The 14,446-nt window shown below is 29.4% G+C and overlaps 1 protein-coding gene across 2 annotated transcripts in view; it reads left to right on the top strand.

Moving 5' to 3' along the window:
• Positions 1–14,446, top strand: part of LOC129912160 (acetylcholine receptor subunit alpha-like) — a 229,684-nt gene that overhangs the window by 154,927 nt on the left and 60,311 nt on the right. For both annotated transcript variants that reach the window (XM_055990294.1, XM_055990293.1), the window contains exons 3-4: positions 6,076–6,370; positions 6,446–6,626. In XM_055990294.1, coding sequence (XP_055846269.1) covers positions 6,076–6,370; positions 6,446–6,626 — 476 coding nt within the window. The remainder of the gene's footprint in view (positions 1–6,075; positions 6,371–6,445; positions 6,627–14,446) is intronic.

The raw sequence follows: 14,446 nt of genomic DNA, 5'->3' as shown, positions 1-14,446 counted from the left end.
AAACAAAACAAACAAAACAAACAAAACAAACAAAACAAACAAAACAAACAAAAAACAAACAAAACTACTTAATTATTTCGTCCTGAAGTCAAAGATTGGCATCCTTGTTTGAACATCGTTTTTAATCCAAGTCTATAATGTTATTGCCTGCATGGTGCTCTTTCAAGTAAAATAAATTAATCCCGTTTGATTCTCCAGCCTAGCCCTGGTGCATCTTTCATTTTCATTTCGAGACCTAGACCAGCAGAGGATTTAAAAAAATATTTAAAGGACTATGAACATCACGTGCTCTCAAAAACGTTATTCCTTGGGATGAATTAGACAGCTCAGTAATAACAGGGTGCAACCAGCAACAGCTTTTGAGTGGGCACTGAAGCTTGAGGGAAATACCAAGCAAGCAAGGCCATACAAGCGTATACAAGCAGCAGTGGCAGCAGCAATGAACCTTGCCTTTAAACATGAGTAAATTGACCATGTCCTCATTTCACATACATTTGAAAAAGGACTAAGAAGTCTCTATCTCTTTCCCTCTTGCCATATCTCGCTCTCAAGCTGGCAGAATGACAACAAACATTTTTTCCTTTTTTGAAAATTGTGCAGACGATGAAGCTTTATGAGAGTGGATTTGGAATACATAAGTTGGTTCCAACAACGACGATGACGATGTCGGACAGACGAGAGCATGACGATGAACGATGTCGACGAGAACGAGAACGAGAACAGGAACGACAACGAGACCATACACGACCAGTGGTAGCACTTCTTCTTGCTTGTATAAGGTCCTTCTCTTGATTACGTTGCAATAATTGCTTCGCACTTGAAATTACAAGATCAATGTGCGGAACAGAAAGGACTTTTCTATGGCGACTGAGGGAGGATAGAAAATTCTGTGATCCACTTTCCGAGTTAATCAAATAGAGGAGGTGGGTCTCTGTGAGCTCATATAAAAATATACTTATACTCGTATCTCTTTAGAAACGTGACGATTTATGTGGCTGGAAATGAAAGTGTGTAAGTGGAATTCAAGTTGTTGTTCCACATAATTTACCAGACATTTTTCTCTTATTCGTTTGATGTGTGCTGGTTAGGTTAGGGTGTGTCATTAGCTTAATGAGTGTATAAATTATTGAGGAGTAGGTACTTGAGAAAAGATTTTTTTTTTATTCTTGTTCTATGTCTATTTAGATTTACCACGTAGACATTTAAGGGACACCTACCTTTTCTTCTGATAAGTGCTATGAATATATGTACTTATTTCAGTCAATTAATGATTTTAAATACATGTAAGTGAAATGGAACCACAAATTATTTCTAAATTTAAACGAAAATCAATAAATTTAAACTAGGGTACCCAATTCAATTCAGCTTATCTTTAAAAAGCTTTTCCATAAAGTTTCAAAATGTTTTTGAAATGTCGAATGTTTGAGTAATTTTGTAAATCTAGGGCGCATCAATTTCAGCGTCAAAAAATGGTTTCATTAAAATTTCTCAACGAAAATTTATAAAACTTTACATAAAAAAAAAAGTTGAAGTATTAAAAAATGTCAATAAAATTTTAACGTAAAATTTTTTGAGATTATGTATCATGACTCCAAAAAGAGATTTTATATTGGAAACGTAATGTAATAGATTTTTTTAATTTTTTACTTGATCGAAAGTAAAATTTTGGACAGCAAAAAATTTAATATTCCATTTTGTGGATTGAAATTATTATTTTATTAAAATTTTTTAATGTCTATGTTTAACCTTAAAACGGTCAACTTTTTGTGAAATTGTTTAAAAAAAATTACGTACTTGCACGTACTTGCTCTTATGCTTAAAGTAACTCTAATGTTAAAGCTTTTTATTCAAGAAAATTAGGAAAAATTTGATATTTTCAAGAAATTTTATAGGTAGTGTAAAAAAATAAAATCTGTTTTTATATTTAATTGAACACCGTTTTAAATGATGTTTTTAAAAAAAAAACAAGTATGCCATTTTATTACTTGTATAATAATGTATTTTTAGAAAAAAATTTTTCGAAAATCGTTGGAGCCGTTTTTTTATAAAAAATTTTTTTTATATAAAAAATTTCTAACATTTTTAAACAAAATAGTTGGTATGCCATTTTGAAGAAATAATTAATTTACACATAAAAACTAAATTTCAAAATTTTTCATTAATCCGTTTTCAAAAAAAAATTTTTGAAATATTTTTTAAAAATACAAAAATGCGTTTTTTGAAAATTTTCTAAAATTTTAATATTACCTTTAATAAAAACACTTTTGTATAAATTTTTTTATTAAAATCGGGTTAATGTTGTACGAGATATTCAGAAACGAAAAAAACCGTTCTATGACAGGTACCGTTAATAACGGTACAAAAAATTTTTTTTATTTTAAAAGTTGGCCCTTATGTGTAATACTACAAACAAAAATTTTAATCAAAATCGTTAGAGCCGTTCTTGAAAAAAATTAACTTTTCTATTTCCGTTATATTTAGTCATAGAAAAAAATTTCAATTTCCCCTTTAGGAAATCACTAAAAACTGCTAACTACCAAGTTTGAACAAAATCAATTCTCTTGTTTAGGCTGCAGCTCCAGATAGAGACAGACAGACAGACAGACAGAATTGCCGGACCCACTTCTTTGGCATTCTCCATCATCGTAATGTCATGTAAAATTGCTATCTCGAGTTCGATTTTTTTTTATGAATCCTAAACTTGCCCTATAGTACCTATATCGCAAGTAAAATAAAATGCACGACTGGGTCGCACGAACTTGCTCTTAGAGTTAAAGTTGCTTAAATTTTTAAGACTTTTTATATAGAAATTTGAAAAAAAAAACAAAATTCGTTTTTTTAAAAAATAAAATAAAATCTGAAATTAAATTGCCCTCCAAAACAAGTATGCAGTTTTGATTGATATATTAACATGCATTTTTAGAAAAAAAATTTTCAAAATCGTTAGAGCCGTTTTTTAAAAAACTAATTTTTTATAAATATTTGTTTGGAAAAAAAGTTTTAAAATAAAATTGGTATGTCATTTGGTAGAAATCACTAATCAACATCTAAAAACAAAATTTCAAAAAAGTTCAATGTCCCGTTTTCGAAAATTTGATTTTTCAAAAAAAAAAATTTCAAAATTTTTTTAAAAATCCAAAAATTATTTTTTTTTAATTTTATTTTTGGCTTATATTTAAATTATATAAATGCTTCTCCACAAAAAGTTTCGTTGAAATCGAATAAGCAGTTTCGGAGATAATCGGATTTGAAAAAAACCGTTCTATAGCAGGTACCGTTAATAATGATTTTCAAAAAAAAATTTTTTCATTGAAAGATAGACCTTAGCTTAAAACTAACATTTGAATTTTTTAAACAAAATCGTTAGAGCCGTTTTCGAGATATTTCAATTTTACTAAAATCGGTATATGACAAGTACCGTTATTTTTGGTCCAAAAAAATTAATTCCAAAAACCCCTCTGGAGAGTCGCAGAATAACGCTACATACCAAGTTTGACATTAATCGGTCCATCCGTTTAGGCTGTAGCTCCTTATACAGACAGACAGACAGACTGACAGACAGACTGACAGACTGACAGACAGACAGACAGACAGACAGACGGACTTCCGGGACCCACTTTTTTGGCATTGTCTACCATAGTAATGTCATGGAAAAATGTTATCTCAACTTTTTTTTTTTGTACGAATGCATAACTTGATATATAGTACCTATATCGCAAGTAAAAAATCCTCTTTAAAGCAAAATAAAAACTCTAAATTTGTGTTTTATCATTTCAGACATTTTTTTTTTTTTTGATTGAATACATTCAAAGCCATTTTGTAATAGATTTTTTTATTTTCTTACTTGATCGATAGTTAAATTTTGTACAACAAAAAAAATATAATATACCATTTTGTTGATTGAAATTATTATTTTATTGAAATTTTTTAATGTCCATGTTTAACCTTAAAACGGTGAACTTTTTGTGAAAATTGTTTAAAAAAAATTAGAAAAATTGTTGCTGACTTAAAAAAAAATCCTCTTTATAGTAAAATAATAACTCTAAAACTGTGTTTTATCATTTCAGAACATTTTTTTTTGATTGAATACATTCAAAGCCATTTTGAAACAGAAAATTCCAATTAAATTCTTATCCTGGGCGCCATTTTTTACTTGCGATATAGGTACTATATATCAAGTTATGCATTCGTACAAAAAAAAAAGTTGAGATAACATTTTTCCATGACATTACGATGGTAGACAATGCCAAAAAAGTGGGTCCCGGAAGTCCGTCTGTCTGTCTGTCTGTCTGTCTGTCTGTCTGTATAAGGAGCTACAGCCTAAACGGATGGACCGATTAATGTCAAACTTGGTATGTAGCATTATTTGGCGACTCTCCAGAGGGGTTTTTGGAATTAATTTTTTTGGACCAAAAATAACGGTACTTGTCATATACCGATTTTAGTAAAATTGAAATATCTCGAAAACTTCTCCAACGATTTTGTTTAAAAAATTCAAATGTTAGTTTTAAGCTAAGGTCTATCTTTCAATGAAAAATTTTTTTTTAAATCATTATTAACGGTACCTGCCATAGAATCGTTTTTTTCAAATCCGATTATCTCTTAAACTGCTTATTCGATTTCAACGAAACTTTTTGTGAAAAAGCATTTATACAATTTAAATATAAACCAAAAATAAAATTTCCAAAAAAATAATTTTTGGATTTAAAAAAAATAATTTGAAATTTTTTTTTGAAAAATCAAATTTTCGAAAACGCATCATGAAATTTTTTTGAAATTTTGTTTTTAGATGTTGATTAGTGATTTCTACAAAATGGCATACCTACCAATTTTATTTTAAAACTTTTTTTCCAAAAAATTATTTATAAAAAATTAGTTTTTTAAAAAACGGCTCTAACGATTTTGAAAACTTTTTTTCTAAAAATGCATGTTAATATCTCAATCAAAACTGCATACTTGTTTTGGAGGTCAATTTAATTTCAGATTTTATTTTAATTTAAAAAAAAAACGAATTTTATTTTTTTTTTCCAAATTTCTATATAAAAAGTCTTAAAAATTTAAGCAACTTTAACTCTAAGAGCAAGTTCGTGCGACCCAGTCGTGCATTTTATTTTTTTAAATAATGCTTTGGATTCACCACATTAAAGTCCTTAAAGGTCAAAACTTTATTACTTTTCATGCAAAATGAAAAAAGAATCACTGTGAAACGGTTCAACTGATATTTTGACAAAAAAATCTAATACCCTGAAGCTGAACAGAATAAATATTAATTAAACATTTATTTAATTACCATTGCCATGGTTACCAAGATGGGTTACCTTATTATACATAAGGTATTAGGTTAAGTTTGGTTAAGTCATATCCATTTTCAACTCTAATCTCATCTCTTCTTATCTTCTTTCCACTTATGTATCTCTTCCTTGTCGAGAGCCATCTTCCCAAGTATCAACAAAAAGTCTCATTATCCTTGATACTTACATTAAACAAAACATCATGTATGTATAAGATTCTATTAAAATAAAACTTTGTCTTCTTGAAGATAAAACCTTAACTTGCTGTGTATTGGGAAAGTCCTTAAAAAAAATACTTCCAAAAAAATCAATACTTACATCTGAGTATGTCGAAGTTAACATTAATTGATATCGATATCATTATCCTGTATCCTTTTTCTTTTTTTTTTCATTTCAAAGAAACTTTCATACCATTAGAATTAACTTAGGTTAAAGAAAAAACAACTCTGTTTTCTTAATGTAAAAACTTTGTTTGTTAACATTTTAATCCTCTAAATATGCAAAAAAAAGGTAATAAAATAGCGTAAAGGTCTAAAGGTCAATGATGTGATGATTCTATATAAGCATCCTTTGTCTTCCAATATCAATATGTCGCCGTCGTTTCCTACTGTCAAATCTGTCTCTTTTCTTAAATGTAGATTTTTCGATTTCAGAATCCCTGACAGATGGAAAATTATTTCTTGAAGCTTGAACTGTCATTATCCTTAATCAAACTATCAAACAACAACAAAAAATCAAAAACCATTTTTTATCTCTTTATTTTTTGTTTTTATTTCTTTTCTAGGCAGCACAGCAAATCCAGATGCTAAGCGCCTCTACGACGATCTCCTTAGTAATTATAATAAATTGGTTAGACCCGTTGTCAATGTGACAGATGCACTGACAGTTCGCATCAAATTGAAGCTCTCCCAATTGATTGATGTCAATTTGAAGAATCAAATAATGACAACCAACTTGTGGGTGGAACAATCTTGGTATGATTACAAGCTTAAGTGGGAACCAAAAGAGTATGGCGGTGTTGAGATGCTGCATGTGCCTTCGGATCACATATGGAGACCGGATATTGTTCTGTATAATAAGTAAGAGAGTTCTTCTTTTTTTTTGTTGATAGATAGTTTTTCTATCTATTCCAACTTTTTTTGTTTTCTTCACAGTGCCGATGGAAACTTTGAGGTAACATTAGCTACAAAAGCAACACTAAATTACACAGGACGAGTAGAATGGCGTCCGCCAGCGATTTACAAGAGTTCGTGTGAAATCGATGTAGAGTACTTTCCGTTCGATGAACAAACGTGTGTAATGAAGTTCGGCAGCTGGACGTACGATGGATTTCAGGTAAGTTTATATTGTCCACCGAAAACCCTGCCAATATGTCACCTCTCTCAAACTTTCACATACTCAAAATAATGTGACATCAGGCATTTGTGTGTGTTACCTAAAAACAGTTAAGTTTGATTGCTTTTTGAGAGAAAGGACACAACGTTTTTAGTGAGAAACGCTGCGCTAACGTTAACAAGATCTATCTTTTCTGGTTGGACGTTTGTTTCATCATTTTCATCGTATATGTACAATCATACATCGTCCTTGTGCTCAGTAAATGGGATTTTTTTTTGTAGATATTTCTTATATGGAGGATTTATCTCCGTGTGTACGTGTGTGGTTCTTATATCCTTGGAGTCTGAATCTAAAATGTTTCAAATGTGGAATGTGTGTGTATTAAGTACTAGAAAAAAACGAAGAGAACCACACATCTTGGGTTCAAACTAGATAGAAAGAATGAAAGGAGAAAAGAAAAACAATTTAATATCCTTCGGGTAGAAAAAAAAACAAGTAAAAAAGTTATATTGAAGCACATGAAATAAAAAACAAAATTGTTGTAGTGTAGAGTGTGTAGGTACACAACATTAAAGAGAAAATTGCTTTTCCATTTTCACTGATATCTATTGTGAATGAGGGTAACACAACTTTTTATTCCTCAAAACAGTTCATTTTAATAGGTTGTCCTCGATTGTGATAATTGATGCATTGTAGATAGATTCCATGGAAAATAGGGACACAACCTGTCTGCATTTTGATTTCCAGTATTTTTTCAAAATAAGTCACAAAACGATGAAAAATATAATCATTTGAAGACTTACCAGCGTGATACCTAAATACTACACATAAGTGTGACATTTCATAATAAGAAGGCGCCTTTTGAAAAGTAATAAGGTTAATTGATTTTTTACTGAAATTAGTAAGAACAGTAGGTACGCTGTTTTCTCACATAATCCACTAAAATATAATTGGTTAAAATCTTAACAACATCAAAAAAAAACTCAGTAACATGAGGCTTAAAAGAGTAATTTGAGATAAATATAGTTTTATATAAACCATTCCACTTCCAGGAACTGGCTTTTAATTTGCCAAAATTTTAATAATATTTGGTTTTCTTTCAAGCTTTGAAATATACTCCACAATTATGTGCTTTGAACTCAGGTTGTTTTTAAATGGCCTTTGCTAAAATAATAACACTAGTGGCAAAACGTGTTACAAAATTTGAATTTCTAAGCGATTTTGGAAAGGCTGTAACACTTTTTTGTTTTCATTTGTTTGATCTGAAAAACTGTTTTCAGATGTATTTTATATTTTTTTTAGTTTTTTTTTTTTTTTGTTATAATTAACTTCAGAATTCCCGAAAATATTTGGTTGCTTCGTTTCCGTGTTTTTTTCACAAAATTATTTAGAATTGAAAAAAATTACCAAAAATCAACAGCTTAGTTGGCAATGATGTGCTAATACCTGTTTAGACAATACATGTTTTTTATTTTATTTTCAAAAAAAAATGTTTTAAGGAACAATTTTGAAAGACCCTTTTTTCAAAATCAAAATTTTGAAAAAAAAAATTCGAAAATATTTCTTTATTTTATGTTATTAGAGTAAGTTCGGGTAATCTGGTATAGGTTGGTAATGTGGTACACATTGTTTTCTAAGATACTAAAGATAATAGAAGGACGTCTTTTGAAGCAATAGATGAAAACTTTTGTTTAACGAAAAAAGCGTACTCAAACACACAAAAATATTCCACACATTTCAAAAAACTGATAAATCTTTATAAACGGTTACGTGGACTTGTTTTAGGAGCCTTACAAAATGCATTCCCAAGCGTTTAAAAAGCAATATTTACAAAAATGTATTTTTTAAGTTTGCTATTGATTTACGTGATTTCGATGTGAGTTTGGTTCATTTTGTTTTGTACAATATCTCTGTTTCCGCTTATGTGGTATACTTACAATACTCTAATGTGGTATAGTAAACTCCTTTAGATTATGCAAAAAATGAAATTAATATTTTATCTTAAATTTAACAAAACACAAGTTATTTTTAATCTTCTGAAGTTTTTTCTTTCATTAGCCCCGTTCCATTGGAGGTGGTAGTTTACTCATGAGTAGATCTAGTACTAGAATTAACATATAATCTTCTACTCGAGGAGATAGGAATGTGTAGTTGTTGTACTAGATTTCTACTCACGAGTAAACTACCACCTCCAATGGAACAGGGCTATTCTTAACAAAAACAAATAAAAACATCTGTCTTGGTTATTTCAAAAATGAAGACGTTTATAAAATATATAATATTGTATAGGAAAAGAGTATACCACATTAGCAGACGTATGTGTACCACATTACCCTCCACTTTCCAAATGTGGCATTTTGGAGGTCATTGCACTTTTTAATATAAAACTTTTTTTCTGAAACGAAAAACCACTGCAAAACATTCAAAACACGAAAATAATATACCATTGCACATCTTCACAAATTTTCGATTACTTTAATATAATATTTTCCGAAATATATTCCAAAAAGAAACATGTATACCACAACACCCGACTTTACTCTATTATTATTAAGTACTAACTTCCCGTTTTAAATGACAACTTAAAATATAATGGAGTATGAATAATTGAAACATTGGACATGGACAGCTTTTCAAACTGAATTTTGTAAAATTTGTGTTATTTTATCATTTTAGTAAAGCAAAAATGTAAAGTTGTTTACAAAATTAAAACTTTGTTCTTAAAATCCCAAGAGCGGGAATAAAAATAGAAAAACGCTTCATTTAGGTACTTCAACGTTTGAACATTTTTTTTTTTTTAATTTTGACCAAATTTTAAAAGAAAATAAAATCTTTTGACATTAATGGTTAATTTGTGGTAGAAATAGCGAATTCTGGGGATTTATCTTATTTTTTTTTGTTATCAAAATTATTATTTTCCAATGTGGTTTTATTCTTAAAAAAGAAAAAAATATTTTATTATAATTTATTTTTCGAAAAATGTTTGTATTTACTAATGATTTGTATCTACGTGACCTTCTTTGTTACTATGTATTTACTTATTTGATTACACTTTTCGGCAACGAAAATAGAGCTTAAATCAAACCATATTTTTCTAAAAGATTTTTGTGTGCTGATTCCAAATCTGAAGTCAAAATTTCACTGGCACGTCACGTTTTCGAAATATTTGAATATTAACAGGTCGAAAACGCCTTTTGTTGGTACCTTTGGCGTTGAATTTCATCACCGTAAATATTTTTTTTTTGTAAAGCCTGAACTACATCAAAACACAAAGTCAGAAAAGTACAAAAAAGTAAACACGATTTTTTTCTTGTTCTCACTAGTAACTTATTTGTATTTATCTCTCTTTCATTTTAAAAAAGTATTGTAGTCAAAAAGCTTGAACATGACCAAGCTTTCAATTTTCACAAAGTTTCAAAAACAAATACATTCAAACAATATTGTATGTCCTTTCCGTAAGGTAGCTCTGCGATCACATAGTTCCTGTCATTTTCGAAGAAAAGCTCTTTTGACAAATAAATATTTTTTTTTTCAAATACAGTCGATTCCCTCTATGTCGAACTTCATCCGGTCGAATTTCCCTCTAAATCGAACTTTTTCACCATTTTTAATAAAACCGTCTGCAGCAAAAAGATAAGATAAGAGGCATCTATACTCAAATTTCCTATAAACTCGAACCAATTTTCGTGTCCTGTAAAAATTCGACTTAGATAGAATCGACTGTATTTTGTTTACTTTTTCAATTTTTTTTTTTATTTGAAATTTAAAACTTCAAAAAACAAAAGAGCTTTTTTAGTTATTTTTTTTCCAATAGATGTCAGGTAAATATATATATTTCTTTATTTTGAGCTTTGTTTACTTTTTTGTACTTTTTTGACTTTGTGTTTTGATGTAGTTCCGGCTTCAAACTACTTACGCTATCTCCAAAAGCCATATTTTATCGTCTTAAATATCGTCCCGTTTCTGCGTGAACTACGTATCTACATAGCAAATTTTGTTCTGTTCTTAAAAGAAATATACATTTTTCTCAAAATTAAAAATATGAATTGAACAAAAGGAAATCAAGTTATGTTCATGACATAGCTATTGATTGAGTTGTTTCTAAACTAAAACCTTTGTATCTATTCTTTTTTTAAGTTCTAGAGCAAATTTTAACAGAAAAAAAAATCTTAAACAAAAATGTACTTACGAGGTTCAAGCAGAAACGGGACGATATGTTTATTTTTTTTTCAAAACTATTTTTTTCTAAAAGATATTTGGTATATTTATGATATCTCAAAATCTTGGTGGTTAAGGTAACTTTTGGTTTTTGAAGCATATTTGAAGCAAATTCCAGTTTTGGAACCCTGATTTGGATAACAAAAAAGTAAAATATTACATAAAAATATATATTTTAGATCAAACGTCAAAAAACATTTCATTCAAGATTAGTTTTTGGGACTTTTTAGCGAAAATAGTGATGAGCAGAGCTCAAAAACTAGACGTGATGGAATAAATCTGTTAACAGTTTTGAATTCAGCACACTCAAGTTAATTGTAATCACATTACTGAGTTCTTGCTCCCGACTTTTTTTTTTTTTTTGTTTTTTGCCGACTAGTGTAATTCAAAACTGCTTCCAGTTTTTTTCTATCACGTCTAGTTTTCGAGCTATACTCATCTCTATTTTCATTATTAATTCTCAAAAACTAATTTTCAATGAAGTTCTTTTTGATGTTTAATCGAAAAACTACATTTTTTCTTAAAATGTTGCTTTTTGAAATCGAATTAGAAGTAGCAAACTGTAATTTGAATAAAAAAAAACCATTAACTACGATATATACTTAGATTTTGAAAATGGTATCATAAATTTGTTTTTGCAATATCTTTGAGAAAAAAATAATTTTGAAAAAAATGTAAATATATTTAGGACGATCAAATATTGCGTTTTGAAATTGCATTTCTTATGCAAAAAAATATTTAACCGTGGTCTAATTTGACGTCAAATGTATCAAAAAAAAACCGTTTTTGACCTGTTAATATTTAAGTATTTCAAAAACGTTACGTGCCAGTGAAATTTCATAATCAGCATAAAAAAATCCTTTAAACAAGTATGGTTTGATTCTAGCTCTATTTTCGTTGCAATTGAATCGTTTATTTCAGAAACAGAATAAGTCCACTTTTTCCAAAAAATTTTTTTTTGGAAATTTCTCATTTATGTATAATTATTCATCTTCTGAAAAAAAATTAAGTATGTCAGACCCCCCAAAATACGAAAACTGAAAGAAAAGGGTTCAAAATATATGGAAAATTTTCACCCGGTGACAACATTTTTGACTGTTAAATACATGACTTTTTACCAGTTTTAAATTATTTTGGCAGCAATCTTGACACGCACCCCCTTTTGTTATATATCTATTTAATTCATTAAAATTGTACTCAGGATTCAAAAGTTATAGCCAGATTTCTGGTGGTGGCAGCATTTTTAACTCTTGAATAATATGACATTTTACCAGTTTTAAATTTTGTTGCCAAACATCATGACACGAAAGCCTTTAAGTTATACATCTAGAAAAAGGTAAAGATTTACTCTATCTACTGCTATTTAATTTATTAAAATTGAAAGTAGGGTTCAAAAACTATAGCTAAATAAAAACAAAAATGTTACCACAAACATAAGTCCACCGACTTTAAAGGCTTAAAAACCCGCAAAGACCTAAAAAAAAGTTTATATTTAAAAGGTTTCTAAATGCATCTTAGGCTAGATCATAACTCGGCATACTCTAAATTTGAAGTGTGGTGGAATTTTAAGTAAAAAACAGTTTTTTGTTGCTCCTGAAAAGTTTATGCTCATGGACTTATGTCGTTTCTGAAATACACGAATCAATTGGCCCCTATATGAATTGTTTAAAATAAATTTGAATGAAACTTAAGTATAGTACCAATTTTCCAATTTTATGAAACTATGGTCTTCAAACTTATATACACATATTTTTGGCAGTTTTGGCTTAGAGTTCTTTTTCAACTTTGGTTATAAATCTTATCTATCTGCAAGCTAATGGTATATTCTTGGAAAATTATGTTCAATTTAAGGATGAGTATCGATGTTTTCAAATAATTGTGTTTGTTCAGTCAAAAGTATACAAAAAAATTAAATCTATACAGATACGAGTATGTGTATTTTTCTAATAAGAAGCTTTTCCCACATGAATGTATTCAACATAGAATATCAATTTTTTTTTCAATCAAAATAAGTTCAATCATGCAATCAAATCAATCAAAAAAAAATGTCATATTTCCTAAAATTGATTCGTACATAGCTATACTCGTAGAGGTAATCAATTTCTCTTTTCATCATCGACAAACAAATTTATTGCTTTTTATTTAAATTCAATATTTGATTGCATTTATCAGGAAAGAAAACAAATTATTTTGCTGATGTGTCGCTATCATTCAACACAGAGCCATCTCAGTGAAAAAAAATAGAAGGAATAATAACTCCCAGAGTCTTTTTGATTGCCTATATCATGTCAACAGTATTGGGAATATCTAATTCAATTCTTGGTTATTTTTCTTTTACACTTTTTTTTTTCTTTTGCTGAAAATCCCTGAAACCAGCTGAAAAAAATTCCATTAACATTTCAACATTGGTAAAGGTTAAGGTATTTTTTTCCATATTCCTTATACCTTCAAGATACATCCATTTACCTAGAATTTGAGATTCTATTGAGATTCTATATGTACCTACCAGAAGACAGCAATTGTAGGTACCTACTCATCTGGTTATATAAAGAGGGATAGAGGCTTACCAGCACTGCTAATAACCTAAAACGTATAAGTCAGTATTGGCTTTCGCTCTATTTCATCCGTTCTGCCTAAACGGAAGTTGAATTTACACATCACTTGAGAAAGGTTCTATATCCGAGAGAGAGACTCCTCTGGATTTGGGAAAGAGAAGCAAAACAAAAAAATTTTTAGAAGTGGGGAAAAAATTTCGACTAACAAATCTTTTGCCAATCGATTCGACATCAGCCTTTGTGTCGGTTTTTCTATTCGAGTTAACAAAAAAGAGAAAAACAAAAAAAATACGGTTTACCTTCATCTGATATGCCCTCAAGGCTCAAGGATACATCTCACCAGACGGGGGAACTTATAATAAATCCTGAGATCAGGATGAATATTGGAGCCGACGTAAATCGACTTAATGCTTCTCAACGGTGTGTATAAACATGGCCAAAATACCCCCATCTGCCTGTGAGTTTTTTTTGTTTTTGTCTTTATTTCTTCTCGGCTCACGTGTTTTATCACTAAAATTGCCATTGTTCATGAAGGGCTTTTCTAAGTTCTGTGGACACTTTTGTGTCGGGGTTTATCCCTGCTTTCAAGACAATTTACGATGTTTTTCTTGTTTTTTTTTGTTTTTTTTTTTTTGTTTTTGTACGCACAGTGCGCGGGAATTTTCTTACTTTATTTCAACCTAAAGGTATGATTTGTCTTTTGGAATTGTGTTTTTATTCTTGTACACAAGACACAAACAGAGATACAAATTAGACTTGTTTAGTGCTTAGATATGCTTTAAGAAAGAATGCCTTTAAAAAGAAAGACAAAACAAAACGAAAAGAATATGGATAGTTTTTACAAGCTATTTTTTTGGTTTTTGTTCAACTTAGTTAATTTATAAAGCTTTTAGTAAATATACCTAGTATAAATCGAGTAAACTGAGCTAAAAGAGGCACGTGCACATTCTGGTTCTGTTAGGTTTTAGGATTATCTAATAGATAATGAAATTGGTGTCATAGAAAAGAAGGATTATACAGAATTTGAGAAGCTCTTTCTCTGCAACT

This window comes from Episyrphus balteatus, chromosome 2, assembly GCF_945859705.1.
Source record: "Episyrphus balteatus chromosome 2, idEpiBalt1.1, whole genome shotgun sequence".
Classification (NCBI taxonomy): Eukaryota; Metazoa; Arthropoda; class Insecta; order Diptera; family Syrphidae; genus Episyrphus; species Episyrphus balteatus.
The sequence above is the reverse complement of the archived record's forward strand: the minus strand, read 5'-3'. Positions and strand labels throughout refer to the sequence as shown.